The sequence below is a fragment of the Caloenas nicobarica genome, chromosome 1 (assembly GCF_036013445.1).
Source record: "Caloenas nicobarica isolate bCalNic1 chromosome 1, bCalNic1.hap1, whole genome shotgun sequence".
NCBI lineage: Eukaryota > Metazoa > Chordata > Aves > Columbiformes > Columbidae > Caloenas > Caloenas nicobarica.
The window spans coordinates 63,032,370-63,047,359 of record NC_088245.1 but is presented as its reverse complement, the minus strand read 5'-3'; the positions used below and the strand labels follow the sequence as shown (position 1 = coordinate 63,047,359).

General features: G+C 39.3%; 1 protein-coding gene across 2 annotated transcripts in view; it reads left to right on the top strand.

The window, feature by feature from the left end:
• DGKI (diacylglycerol kinase iota) overlaps positions 1–14,990 on the top strand; it is a 178,196-nt gene that overhangs the window by 34,078 nt on the left and 129,128 nt on the right. For both annotated transcript variants that reach the window (XM_065658069.1, XM_065657275.1), the window contains exons 2-3: positions 2,616–2,724; positions 13,709–13,804. In XM_065658069.1, the coding sequence (XP_065514141.1) occupies positions 2,616–2,724; positions 13,709–13,804 (205 nt within the window). The remainder of the gene's footprint in view (positions 1–2,615; positions 2,725–13,708; positions 13,805–14,990) is intronic.

Here is a 14,990-nt window from a genome sequence, read left to right as displayed (position 1 = left end):
GCCATGTGTTTGCTGTTTAGCCTGACTTTTTTTTCTTCTTCTTTTTTTTTTTTTTTTTTTTTTTTTTTTTTAAATGAGAAATTCTTCTGTGGTGCATGCAGTGTCTTTTGACACTGTGTGTGCCTCTTCATCCTGAGACAAAGTTCTGATAAGCTGTGTAACAGTAGGCGTTTTTAGTTTGCCCCTGGGCCTAAGGGTCACTTCTGGCTGGTTCATGCAAATTTGCGATCCCTGAGATAATTTTAAGGCTTTTATATTAAAACAAACCTGGAAAAAAGACATTATTGTCATGCCTGCACTTTGTGTGCTTTTCAGACAAAGCCATTAATCCTTCTTGTTTTGCAGAGGAAGGGCAGGCTGTTGGCACAAAACTGTGCCAATTCTCCCCCAAACAGCTCATCAACCTCTTCTCACTTTTAGAGAAATGTGGGCCAAAGTCTTGGGCTCTACTGCAGGAAGCTTGCACATCTCTAATGCTGACTTGTAACAGTATTGATGCTGACATGTATGTAGCCATTCATTAGGCATATATTTATCTTTTAAGTCTCTGCTGAATTTGCTTTCCAGCTGGAAGCCTTGTCCGCAGACTGGCCAGATAAATTTTTTCCTGGGAATATTTATCACAGACTTTGCTTTAGTAAATTTGCTTACTGGATGCATGCAACTTTACAGGCTGTATTGCTCAACAAATAATAGGCTGTAAGCCATGTTGGCTGAAAATGTTGGCATTTTTCATCAAATAATAGTTAATTGTTAATTCTTTATTATTCAGCCACCTTTGCTTAAGTACTACTTTGCACAAAGTGGCCGATACCTTCCTCTGTTACAAGAGCAGGACTAAGTAGGTTTACTTTTTCACTGTCAGTGATACACAGTGGAAAATATGATACTGCCCCATTTCCACCAAAACAAGTTACCGTGTTATAAACCATGAATAGACACAAGAATGTACTGTTGTGTTTAGGAAGGACTAATAATTAAAGTGATACCTAAAACAACATGGAAGAAGACTGCAAAATATTGGACAGTTTTCTGGAAGAAAAAAAAAGAAAAAAAATTGTAGTTTCTTGTGGTTAATTTCTTTAAGGCCTTAACCCAGTCATTGAGAAGATGTGTAGCTTTTGTTGTACTGAAATATATGGCATGAAATCTTTCTTAATAAATTGTTCTCTCTTGATATGTTGCAAGGTAGTGAAAGTCTTTTCCTTGGGCTCCTTCCCTTTAATGGGTTTTTGTAAAATACAAGATATTTTTGAGAAAAGCTTTATCAATATCTTGCCCATGTTGATAAGTGGAAAGGGGGCACTGGATGATCAGAGGCTGATGTTAATGTGCTGAGTTGTTCATGCTACCCGCAGGAAAGAAAACTTCAGAGGTTTGGATTCAGCCCACTCAATTTTTCTAGACATGCACTCTGAACACTGAGGTTTCCAAGCTCCTTTACTGTGGAAATATATTGCACTGTATATTTTCAGGACAATTAAAAGATTTATTTAGCATATGGCTGACCTGGATTGTCATCACTGGCTCAATTGACCTTTATTGCCTTGGGACAGTGGTAAGATTAGGAGATGCTATAAATAGCTGTTGCGCTGTGGAAGTGGTATCACAAAAATGCACTTTACACAAACAGACTGTAATTTCATTTTGTGGGGGATGAGTGTATTTGCCTTACAAAAAGAGATCTCTCCTTTAGATGTTTTTGCCCTCGTCTGATTCACAGCAGCTGAATCTGTGAGATTATTTTGGCCACCACCATTGGGTGCTAAAATATACAATGCAATAATTTTATTAAGCTTTTTGAAACCTACTGTCCAAGAGCAGCTGAGCTTTCTATCAGCAGTGTACTGTGCTTCCTCCCACCTGATGGCTCACTATTTAAGGCTGATCTGGCAGGGCTGGGTGCCACTGGGGAAAGAGGCAGTGGTTATGCCATCGGCACTTGTGGAGCTCCAAGAGTGTTTCTGGTCACCATCTGTGACTTTTGCCTCAAGAGCTGTAAGAATGACTTTGGACCAAAAAGATAGAATTGAAATATGAGCAGAAAGTAGCTGTAATACCTTGAGGGACGCTGATATGATCAAAAAAGCTAGTGGTGTATGACTCTCCTTCCTAAGTGGTGTCCCCATGTCTTGTTTTACATAGTCTGATGCTGGATGGGTGAATTTTCCCAGACTATAAAGCAAGTAAAAGCAACAGATGGTACGCTGTTTGTATAAACTCATATTTCATTCCTCCAATAAAGGCTATTTGGAATTATGCATAAATTGGTTCTGTAGGTTCAGCTGGTATGTAAGGAATAGGTGTAATGAATGAGGACTCCACCGAAACAGGCAAACAAAACCATATGTAGTTCACTGGATTTGATATTTCAGCTTAGTGCCAGATGAGTAACTGATCTTCATTAAACAGTAATTTTCAGTGATCAGATTACTTAATTCTTTTCCTAAACTGCTTTAGCAGGAGATGGCATTCAAGCACCATTTCACTCAAGCTGAAATTAGATGCTGTACTGCCTCTTCTGATTTCTGGAGAAGGGTAGGGTGGATAATTGGGTAATTATATTGGATATACACTCCATTTATTTGGTTTTTTTTTTTCTTTTCAATTTGCAGGAAAGCAATCTCGAGGTCAGGCCTCCAGCACTTGGCTCCTGTGCATTCCGTCAACATTGCAGTCTCCAATGGACCTGTGAAGGAACCAAGGGCGGCCTTAGAGTGGACTGTAGGTGTCGGGTTTTTTGGCAATTAATTTGAGCAGTATCTCTGGCTAGTGCTCTCTGTTTCCTTAACTCAACATAAGACATTGTGTTGCAATCAGAATTAGTGCTTCTATTATGAAATTAAGCACAAGGAAGAGACATGAACACTTGTGGAGACTTGAGCAGCACAGGACAGAGCCGTTCAGGTTTTCTAGCTTGGGAACTGTCTGTCTGCATTTGCTAACTGCCTTCTTGACAGAGTCTGTCATCCAAAGGTGACCTATTTTTAACACCACAGGGTTTTATACCTCTGTTTGATGGGCCAAAATTTAAGGCTGAAGATACATGTCAAGTTGACTGGGTCTGTAGAGTAGGTAGTAGAAATCTTTGGTCATGATGATTTGTGTAGGTATGGGTAGATTTCTTCTGGGCCCAAGCTGTGTTGTAGACACAGAGAGCTTACATTTCCATCCCCTTCATCTTGCTTCTCTTATGTTTCTGGGCTAGTTTGGAAGGGGCCAGTTTAGGACTGTCTAGAATAGACTATTTCAGTATGGAGGGACCCATAACTATTATCTAGTCCAACTGCCTGACCAATTCAGGGCTGACCAAAAGCTAAAGCATGTTATTAAGGACATTGTCCAAATGCTTTATAAACACTGGTAGGCATGTTCCAGTGTTTGACCACCCTCTCTATATAGAAATGTTTCCTTATATCAAGCCTGAACTTCCCCTGACACAGCTTTGAACCATTCCCATGCACTTTCCATGTGGTAATGCACTGGTATCTGCTAAGAAGTTGAGCTTTAAGCCAGTAGGTCACACAGATGTCCTGTTTAAAACAAAGTATACAGTATATCTTACACTTGGTTATTGTTAAAGAACTTAGTACATTGTGGTATCAAAGCACCAGCCACCCAAGCGGCTTTTAGATAAAGATAACTTAATATTTTGATGAATATGGCTTATGTTTATCTCTGTATTCTATACAAAGACTGAATGGCATTCTAGATGGTGTACTCTGCTTCAACCCCAGCTGTTGCATTTAAAGCTTAAGGGGATGAAATTTTATATACTGTGCTGCAGGAGGCTGAAATAGATTCACTATGATCTTCTGCACTTTAAGACAGAGTGTTAAAACGAGTTTGAAAGCTTACACAGAATCCTCTTGAAAGAGCTTTGGAGAACACCTTGATCTTACTCTCCAGGAAAACACAGATCCTTATTCAGCAAGGTATTAAAACACATGGCTGCTTTGAGTTGTCAATGCTGTTTACTAGAAATCTCAAGAATCGGTCACCTGTGTGAGGGGGTAGGCACAGGCTAAATTAAACACCTTTCAAAATTGTACTTAGGAAACAACAACGGCAACAAAAACCCAAACTAAAAACCTAAACCACAAGCCCAACAAGCACTTACGTTTCTTCAGAGTTAACTGTCTGCTACTCATTTTACCAGGTGATTCCTCATGTGATCCCAATATGTAAGTACTGCAGGACTTGATATTGCGGGCTTTAATTGTGTGTGTGGGGGGGAAGGAGTTTTTGCACTTCCTGGCTTACAGTTTAGATTTTTGATCAGTTCAATTTTTCAGCTGTTCCAGCCTCTCAGATTTATATTGTTGCTTTACTTCATGCTTTGGAGAAGGGAGGTAACCCTGTGGCATGAGGGGAAGGCACAGGATAGTAAGGGAAACACATCTGTGGCTGGGAGGAGGCTGAACTGGCCAGCTGTAGCAAGTGGTGAATGTGAGGGAGAAAAGTATTTCTCGAATCTGAGGCAGAGTAAGAGAGATAATAGGGAAGTGATTTGGAGGAGTGAAGAAGTTGAAATGGACCAAAGTTTGTAATAGGTAGTGGATGTTGATTTAAAAAAAAAAAAGTTAAGTTTTAAATACTCATGTCTAATTCCAGAGGTGTATTTGGTAGCATGAAAAGATATTTGGATTACAACATATTGGATCCAGACAGGAAATCTTTGTATTTAATCACTGGAAGGCAGCGTTAGTCAGTGCTTGCTGCATCCCCATCTATATCATCCTGCTCTTTAGTATTTCTGAGGATGATTCTCCAAGGACACATGATGGGAGATCTTCCTAAAGTCTAAGTGACATGAACATAAGTTGTCACTTGACTTTGCAGTAGAAGATGTTTCCTTTTTGTTATCTTCACAGTAATAACTGGAAAGAATTCCCTGGCTATAGTCTCCATTTTTTATAACTCCTTGCAGGTGATTTGCCATTGCCAGATGATCTTGACACTGATTCAGGGAACTGGATTTCCATTCCCTGCCCTGCCACTTACCTTGTGAGCAAGCTCGGATGAATTGTTTTGCCACTCAGGACATTAACCTCTCTATCTGTAAAATGGAGCTGATGATTCTGATGTGTCTGAAGACCCTTTCCATAAGAAATGGTATTGCTTTATTGTTGTTGTTACTATCTATCATCCCTGAGGTTTTTTTTCTTTCACCTACTTACAAATGCTCAGTTTCATCACATTTGCTACACCTAATTCAAATTAACTTGTAGCTTTGTCTAATTAATGCTATCTCTTCCCAGCAGGGCCATAGACAATACATTCTCTGGAGTAGGTGATATTATAGCCAGAGGGCAATGCAGAATATGCAACACCAAAAAAGAACAGCCTTAACTGCCTGTCCCTGTGATGTTTATGCACTCTGTTCTCCCACCCTTCCCCATTTTAGGTACCACTCCCACAAATTAAATGATAAATTAAGCAATTCTAGCCCAGATTCTCAAGTAAGTACAGACTGAGCCACCTCATACCTGTAAATATGGGTGCCATTGTGGATCTAGGTCTTCGTATATTTTCATGCTCCCAAGGGAAATAACCATAAGCTTTTGTGCAAAGTCATCCCATAATTTACTTTTAAGTATTTCCTTCTAGCTCTTGATTTCTTTGGTGTTTACAAACATCCTGACAACCACCGAAGATATTAGTGTGTTGAGCTTCTGACTGGCCAAAATTTTCTCATTACTTTATTTGTTCACCATGCATTTTTCTGTTGATGCCAGGTTCTTGCCTTCTTGTTAGTAGGCAGTTATAACTCATGACTACAAGCCTTGGAACTCTAGTTATGTCCGTTAAGAGGCATTTGAAGATATGCAGCTCCCATTCTTGGAGCTCAATGAAAAAACTTGAGAGTGATCTGTGCTTTGTGTTCTGTGAATGCACAGAGTTGTCTGGGTGCAAGATAAGTGTTCTTCAGATCAGAAATATTATAACTTTATGACATGAATTATATGTATATAAGACACACACACAAAAATCTTAGAGATCTTAACAAGAATAGAAAACTGCATTTAAGTAGAAGTTGAAAACTTTCATTTGGCAATATGTGATACCATTTTTGTAGGCTTTACTTTTACATGCTTCTATAAAATTAGTTACTTGAGAGGGTCTATTCAGTTGCATAGGATATTTTAACTTGCAGGAAAAAGTTGTTCATACTTTCTACTATCACAGAGACATAATGCAATAGCACATGTGACTGGATTGGCACAATGGATAGATATGGACTTTTTAGGAAGGAAAAGGCCAGGATGGCAGGGAGGACGAGTTGTCCTTCATATGTGAAAGAAGTGGGAATACTTGAAGGTCTGCTGAGGAATGGATAGTGAGCCTCTGAAGAGCTCATGGGTCAAGATTAGAGGGCAAACCAACATAGGAAATGTTGTGGGTGTGTGCTACAGATGCCTTTTTCAGGAAGAGGTAGAAGAAGAGGCCACCTTCAGACAACTGGAAACAGCCTCATGTTTGCAGGCCCTGGTATTCATGTGGACAACATGAGCCATCCCAATATCTGCTGAAGGAACCACAGACCACAAGCAATCCAGGAGGTTTCTTGAATGTATTGATGAGAACTTCCTGACACAAGTGATAGGGGACCTGATGAGAGGAGGTGCTCTGCTGGATCCCATATTTACAAACAAGGAAGAACTGGTGGGGAATGTGAAGGTCAGGGAAGTCTTGCCTGCAGTAATGATGACATGGTGGAGTTCAGAATCCTGTAAAGAAGGAACAAGGCAAACAAAGCATGATCATGGCTCTGGACTTCAAGAGAGCAGACTTTGACCTCTCCAAGGAACTCTTTGGAAGATCAACATGTGATATGACTCTGAAGAGTCAAAAACTCGTTGATATTCAAAGATCACATCCTCAGTGCTTGAGAACAGTCCATCCTCCCATGCAGTAAGTCAACCAAAAGCATCATGAGGCCTGCATGGACGCATGAAGAGCTCCAGGCAAAACTCGGATACTAAAAAACAAACACACAAACCAAAACCAAACAAGCAAAACCTCAACCACACAACCCAACCAAAAATGCCCCAACCCGCAAACAAAAACCCCACCCAACAAGACTCCCTCCCATGGCCCACTCCTCCCCCAAAACCAAAATACATCCATCCCAACACAACGGATAGAGGCAGGGTCAGGCCAGCCAGGAGGAAGAGCACTATTCAGTTTCACAGGGATGGGGTAAAGAAAGCCAAAGCCATTCTGGACTTGAATCTGACAGGAACATGAAGGGTGACAAGAATGGTTTCTGTAGGCATATCAGAAGTGGTAGGAACACTAGGAAAAAACATTAAGCAACTGCTGAATGGGGCAGGGGATGTGGTGACAAAGGACAGAAAAAAAAAATCTTTGTGCTCAATGCCTTTTTTGCTTCAATTTTTCACTGGTAAGACCTGCCTTCAGAAATCCTAGGCCCCTGACACCAGTGGCTGAAGCAAGGAAAACATGTTCTGTTAAAGGATGATCAGGTTAGGGAACATTTAAACCGACTGAATGTATAGAAGTCCGTGGGACCTGGTGAGATATGTGTTGATATCATTGCAAGGTCAGTCTGTTGTCTTTGAAAGGCCATGATGATCAGAGGAGGCTTCTGAGGACTGCAACAAAGCAAATGTCAATCCTGTCTTCAATAAGAGCAAGGAGGAGGATCCAGGGAACTACTCACTGATCAGCCTCATCTTGATTCCTGGGAAGGTAATGGAGCAAATCCTTCTGGAAGCCATTTCCAAAAATATTAAGGATAAGAAAGTCATTGAGAGTGGTCAGCATGGATTTATGGAAGGAAGAACATGCCTGACCAACCTGACAACCTTTCATAATGGCATGACTTGCTTAGTAGAAAAGGGGAGAGCAATGGTTGCTATGTTGACTTGTGTGAGGCTTTCGACACTATCTTCCATAACATCCTTGTAGACAAACTGGTGGAGGGTGCTAGATAAATAGACAGTGAGGTAGCCTATGAGAGGTGCTTATAATCAGTGAATGTGACTTCTCAATGAAACTGGTGCATTATATTCTGTATCTTTTTGACATTATTCAGTAATGCTGTCTACTTTCTTTCAGGGGCAGTACGTGTTTGTAAGTGCCTAGTGATATACTATAGGTGATTAACATCTGTGTTAATACACTGATACAAGTTCTATATGTGATGAAATATTTCCAATCTATATAAATGTGTTACTTTTGCATATGAATGGTTTGGCTTCTGTATCATAACTTCCTAAAAGCTATACTAATTCTTACATTGAAAGATATTTCCCTTTTATTAGAGTGTCTGCCAGGCTGTTTTGTAATTGGTAACTGAGTATTCAGTTGCAAAGAGATGTATGTTATCAGATGCTTACATGAAAAAGGAGAACCCTGGGGTACAGATATCCCATTAGTGACATAAAAACTTGTAACGGTGCTGGGAGCTTTAGTTCTACTTATGGAAGTAGTGATGAGCGCAAGCTCCATGCATCCTTAACAATTGTTGAAATTTTGACTACACCTGAAGCAATGTGTTCAGGATCAGTACTCCTACTTTGCTGTTTCTTTTTCATCAAGGTTTGAGAACTAATGTTCTTTCCAGAGAAATCTAAAGAGAAAAAAAGAGGTCTGTCATATGCTAAAATGGTGGCCAACTTCATTGTTTTTTCAGTGGTATAGAGGATGCAGTGTTATTATAGAAGGTGCCCTTCTTGAAAATAGCTATTTTTTTCCTGTTGCTACCAAAAAGAACGAAGTTGTTGTCAACCAAAATAATGGTTCATGAGAACATAGGGAATCATCATCTCAGTTGATAGCATCTGGATATTGCTCCTCCATGAAGACAAATGTTGTTCTGCTTCTGCATACAGATGATCTTTCAGATGACGGTAACAACAATCTCAAAAGTTCAGCAGAGAATATAGGAGTGGACAACTGATGCACAGACGTTGGAAAGCATGGTGGAGAAAGGACAATGGCAGAAAAAGCTAGAGAATATGGTGAACCTAGACCTAAAAATTGAACACCCAAAAATAGTTCTGAAAGTTGGAGCCTATGTATCTTCAAGTTTTTTGAAGTAATGAGGTAGTACCATATCTCCATGATGTTTTGTTTTATGTCCACATATTACATTTGTAATAATTAAAGAAAAGGTTACTTTACATGAAGAATATTCCCAAATTAAAATATGCTAAGATGAAGTTAAAATTGAGAATATATGTCAACAGAAAAACTTTTGGGATATTACTGTTGTTTGCAGCATGAACATTACAAACTCTGGAATTTCAGAGTTAAGGGTAAAACACAAGCCAAACACGAGGGAAAGACATTTGGGTAAAAGACAAAAAACCCCAACTTGTTTCTGCTAGATGGTGACCTCATAAAGAAAAGGGCTAAAGCTAATAATTTTTGTTTACAAATATGTTTAATTAAATTTAGGTTGATGAGCACTAATTTTACACCAATCATAAGTTTATCACCCAAATATATATTTGTAAAAAGTTTAATCTCTCTCACTGGAGTGTTAACAAAGGGAAAAATTTCTTAATGACTTATTTTAGAAATCTGTCTCATATAATTTGCAGAACACCAGTCACGGCAGGAGTGGAGGAGAGCTCCATTTCTCTTGTTACAACTGGTGTTAACAACTCCTTTGAAGTAGAAAGTCGGGCTGACTGGTGTATTTGTTTGGCTGAAAATCTATGGCTGCTTGATACGGCAAATTACATTACCCAGGTTTATCTGCATTGCTTTTGAAACCACGTTGACTACAGCTTGAAGAACAGTGGGGTACTGAGATATTTAAGGGCTTTAGAAAAATGGTTGACACTTGCTCTTTTATTTAACTATGCTGGGTCACTTAAGAGAAGAAACCTAGTTAATTAGCGAAATGCGCCCAGCAAGTTATGATCAGGTACATGTAATTACATCATTCCCAAACTCCTAGTCCTTGAATTCCTATTTCCCTTTCACTTGAGGGGGGATTGCATGTAGGTTTTGTTTCATATGCAAGGAATACTTGCTGTACTGAAATTATTTTTGTTTGCTATTAAGGTGGTAATGGATCAGGAGCAATCAAATGGGAGGTCTCCATCTGGGAGAGCATATTGAGTTCATATGTCCCCTGTGAGGCCGGCTGCATCTGCCAGGAAAGTACTTGCTGCTTCCACTTCAGCAAGCAGGGGCTCTTCATAGCACAGAGTACACACAGTTGCAAGGCCTGGGAAGACAGGGTGAGGAAACAGAGTTCCCAGTCTCTTTTTTAGCAAGTCAAAGCAAAGCATGTCAGCCTTAAAAAAAATGATTTGACAGATCAGCTAAGCTGCTCTAACACGTCATGCCCACTGGACCCACCTTTAACTCCCCAGTTATGCGGTCACAGGGTGAGTCATTTTGTCCAGCTGATTTGATAGATAAAAGTGATCTATTTTTTTTCCATCAGTTGAACTGATTTGTGTTTAGCTTCACAACCACTAGATACAGCATAAGGAAAATGTCAACAGCATGAGACTGGGGACTAAGGGGTCAGGGACAAAAAGAGGATGACTGCTTCTTTAGTAGCCATTTATTCCTAAAGCCAACATAAAGACATCAAATGCAAAATAAACCAACTGGCAAATTATTTATGAAAGGGTTCCTGAACTCAAAACTCTTGTGGAAAAATATCTGTGGCAAAATATTCAAGTGATGGTGTAGCCTTTACTGTGCTTTAGTTTTGCAATAAACAGGAGCTCATCCTAGAGGTGGTCCCAGTGACCTCTGTCAGCTTATGTGTTGGTAGATGGAGTACCTGTTTGTCAAGCACATTGTGGAATACTGCCTTAAATTTTGGAGTAGAAAATACTGACTTGCTCAAGTAAAAAATTCTTCATAGAAATGTATTTATTTTTGTCAAAATTTCATATTAGAATTGAAAGAAATTTGGCTTGGAAAAGGTCAAAGCATTTTGTTTTGACTATCTCATCTTGATTTTCTTAAGTGGCAACAGAATGTCTTATCGTATAAATGACAGTGCCCTGTAAAATTTAAAACAGTGAAGTCCAAATAATTCCCTTTGATCTTATCGAGACAAAGTAATCGACAGGCAGAGGTTTTTGAGGGGGGGTATTTCAGCTTGGGGAAATATCCACTCTTTGCTTTTCAGGATGAAAGAAGGCTTTTTTTAAACGTCAGTGTGCTGGAACTGAAACTGTGAGTTTTCACACACAGTCCTGTGAAATTGTTTGTGGCAGTAGGTATCTGGAGGTATGCTGCTTATGCCAAATCAGGTTATTTACATTTTTATTAGCTAGCCTTGTCAGAACTCTATGATAGCATGAACCACAAAGGTCATCCCTGTAGACTACTTACTGATTTTATTTACACTGTGATGTAAAATAAGACATGAATCTATGTTACAGTCTGGAACAACTAATCTAAACTAGGTTATGGAAATAGGCCACTTATCTTTAGAAATCCTGGATGGCAAGTTATATGGACATTGAATGAAGGGGTGTTTAATCTATTTTTTTAATGGAATTTTGATTCCTCGTTAAACATTATGTCCCAGGAGCTATGTGTTTTCTTACTTAGCTTTCATAGTTGATCCTTTCTAAACACCTTCTATAGTCTATAAAATTTAGCTCTGAGTTATAATGCTGAGTGCATTGTTTCGTCAGCAGAGAATGTGCTCAGGTCAAATTCTCTTTGACGAGCTCATATCCTCTGCTTCAGTCCTCTTGTCTGTCTCTTCATAAACTAGGCAGGAAGTTAATATGTTGTGCAATACTGTGGGCATAATAATTTTATTATTATGATATGACTAGGCTTCCATGTAGTGCTGTAAGACTGATATCGTTCTTTCCAGAGAAAATTCCTTTAATGTAAGGATAAGCTTGAAGGGAAAGAATTTACAATCTGCATAATTTACCATCTGAGTAAGGCTTGAAGAATTTCTTAAGCTAGTTCAAGTCCTTAAAAGCTATTTGGCATTATAAAAGTGCTGAAAAGCCTCACCTATACTATCATGCCCTGAACTGTACAGTTTAAGAAAATCTGTCACAGGAATGCTACGGTTCAGGTGAACAGGCAGAAAAAATGTTGAGAAGAAATGGAGGTATAGGATTGTGTGCCACTAAATAATGTTTAATCAGAGTGCAATGTCAGCAGACTGGAATCCCAGTCTCACTCTCATCCAGCTGTGGGATAATACATCAATGGGAATATTTCTGATGAAGTTGGAAGACCTATAGACCCATAGATCTCTCACCAGAAGAAAAAAAAAGGAAGAAAAAACCAAACCAAAACACAACATGTTGTTCTTTTGGTTTATTTGAAGTGAGCACTGTAGTTGTGGTAGGCACCATGCGCAGACTTGCATAGGTCTTGCCTGTTGTGGATGCACTTGTACTCCATAAGGCAAAGGTTTTTGCCACTTATGCTGCTCTGTGTTACCTAAGAAATCCACATGGCAAGAGAAGCTTTCTCATTTCTTCACTTTGAAACTGTCACTGGTATTTTAAAGAAATTATTTTAACCAAGATGGCTATTTCAGAGCATCCTGCTGTCGGACGCCATCTGTTTGGTAAACGTCATCATTTGTGACTTCAGCAGTGTGGGAACCAAATGTCAGAGACTGTCAAAGCATTTTCCATCAGGCTCTAATTCTGGCTGAACAGAAATCCCGTTTATTTACTTTGCTCGAACAGTAGACTTCTTAGAATTTTTAGTCAAGCCAGGGTTTCAATCAAGTGAAAACTGTAGTCTTTCTAGAATCAAATTTTCTCAGAACAAGAATTTTATAGAATGAAGGTACAGATCCAGTTAAATCAGGCTGTCAAAGAAAAATCAGATGTCAATGTGCTAGGCAGATTTTTTTTTTTGAGAATGTTCTCAGTAGAATGTATCATTCTTTCAAGGAAAAAATTAAAGTATGGTCTCTCCTGGCCACTTAATGTTTTGTTGATGTTTTCATAAGCATACAATGTTGATCCAGCTGTTTTAAAGAAAGTGTTTTTCCTTGTTTAAACCACCCTGCCATCCTAAAGCTATAGTCAGTATGTTATTTTGCACTTCTGGGCCTGGTTCTCAAAGGTTTTGGGCTCCTCCAATTAAAATTTCCGTAGTCATGCTTTTGTTTTGTCTCTCTTGATTTTCTGTTTCTTAAAAATTGTGTGTGCATCTCATGCTTATGAAATCTAGATTCCCAGTTAAACTAGGCAACATGTGGGAAGAACATGGGCAAAGTTTCACTGAACTGTACACAAAAATACATTGGTTCTGATTGGTGACACATCATTTTTTAAACTAAAAGGGAAGAGATTCAGGCTAGACAACGAGGAAGAAATTTTTTACAGTGAGGGTGGTGAAACACTGGCCCAGGTTGCCCAGAGAGGTGGTAGATGCCCCATCCCTGGAGACATTCAAGGCCGGGCTGGACGGGGCTCTGAGCAACTTGATCTATTTGAAGATGTCCCTGCTCATTGCAGAGGGGTTAGACTAGATGACCTTTGAAGGTCCCTTCCAACCCAAACTATTCTATGATGTATTATATCATCAGCAGTCTTTAAGCAGGGGTGATCAGCCAGGATAATACTGTTATGGCTGTGTGTTGTAGAAAAACACATGACTTTTTTTCCTAGATTTGTGGTGAAAATCCGTTGTGTTTTTCTTTTTTTTTTCCTCACTGTACTCACATGGCTGAATTTCACAAACCAGACTAACAATCATCTTTTCTCAGGAAAATGCTGTGAACGGAGAGCATCTGTGGCTGGAGACAAATGTTTCTGGGGACCTTTGCTACCTGGGGGAGGAAAGCTGCCAAGTAAAATTCTCAGTGAGTTATTTTCAGGTTTTCTTCTCTCTTTCTGAGGTAACAAGCCTGACTTCAGACTGATACAGTGCTCAGATGCTTAGGAGCTTGAATTGTTTGCTGTTGTTGTTGAAGCTTGTGTTCCAGAAGGAATGCAAAAGGGGCAAAAGGCTGCTGGTTAAAAATTTTGTTGCTTGGAAAAAAAGCCCCAAAAATTTTGAGTGGCCCAGAATATTTACAAAGTGAGAATGGATGTAATAAGTAGCTTTATTAACATGGTAAGGGAAAAAAGGTTAGAATATTGGGATATTTCAGAAATATTCAAAGCAAGCAGCCTATTTTATTTATGTACAGAAATATATCGCTTGCTGGGGTCTCTGAGAGTAGGGTCTGATCAAATTTGTGGTTCTAATCACTGCAAGAATTTGAACTGAATTTTCCAAACCCTTGAATGCACTCACCAGCAATGAGTGCTATCATATTTGAGCGTTTGCCTTCTATTTGAGAATATTCGAGGTTTGCCTTCCCCTATTGAAGCTTTTCTGCTGTGTATGAAAAAGTTTAATTGAACCGATCTTGAACCAATTGTGTGTCTCTTTTGTGACTGTAATTCTTCCAGATGACTTCAGCAACTCTTAACCTAGTACTTCAGTTAAACTGCTTCAGCAGAAGAGAAAACAAACAAACAAAAAACCAAAAACCAACCAAACAAAGACCAAATAAAAACTCCCAAGCCTCTTGGTATTTAGGAAATCTGATGAGAGAGTAGGGATCCTGTGTTCAAGTCCTTACTTTGAATCAATGCTCAGTGGAGCATCCTGGCCATTAGATTGCAAAATGTAAGGGAAGTCCCTCTTCTCTGGGGTGTTTGTGAGTACTGCTTGTGACTCTTCACTATACCATCTTTTTGCTTTTATTTAAAAAAAAAAAAACCCTCAGATCATTTGATCCAAATCAAAGCATTTTGATTCCCTAACTACCCCTAGTTTTTGGGGCACTTTGATCCAAAATACTAGTGCTTTCTGTAGCTCCAATTTAATATCCACCCCCTATAACTTCTTGAGCAAATAAGTTGCTTTATGGCATAAGGCCAAGTCTGGGAAGTCTGTGCCAGCTTACAAGGAGTACTGAAACAAAGTCCCAACAGTAACAGACTGCTGATTATCAGGTAATATTCAAAGGAAGTGTCATTGTGTGTTTGCCCTTTCCT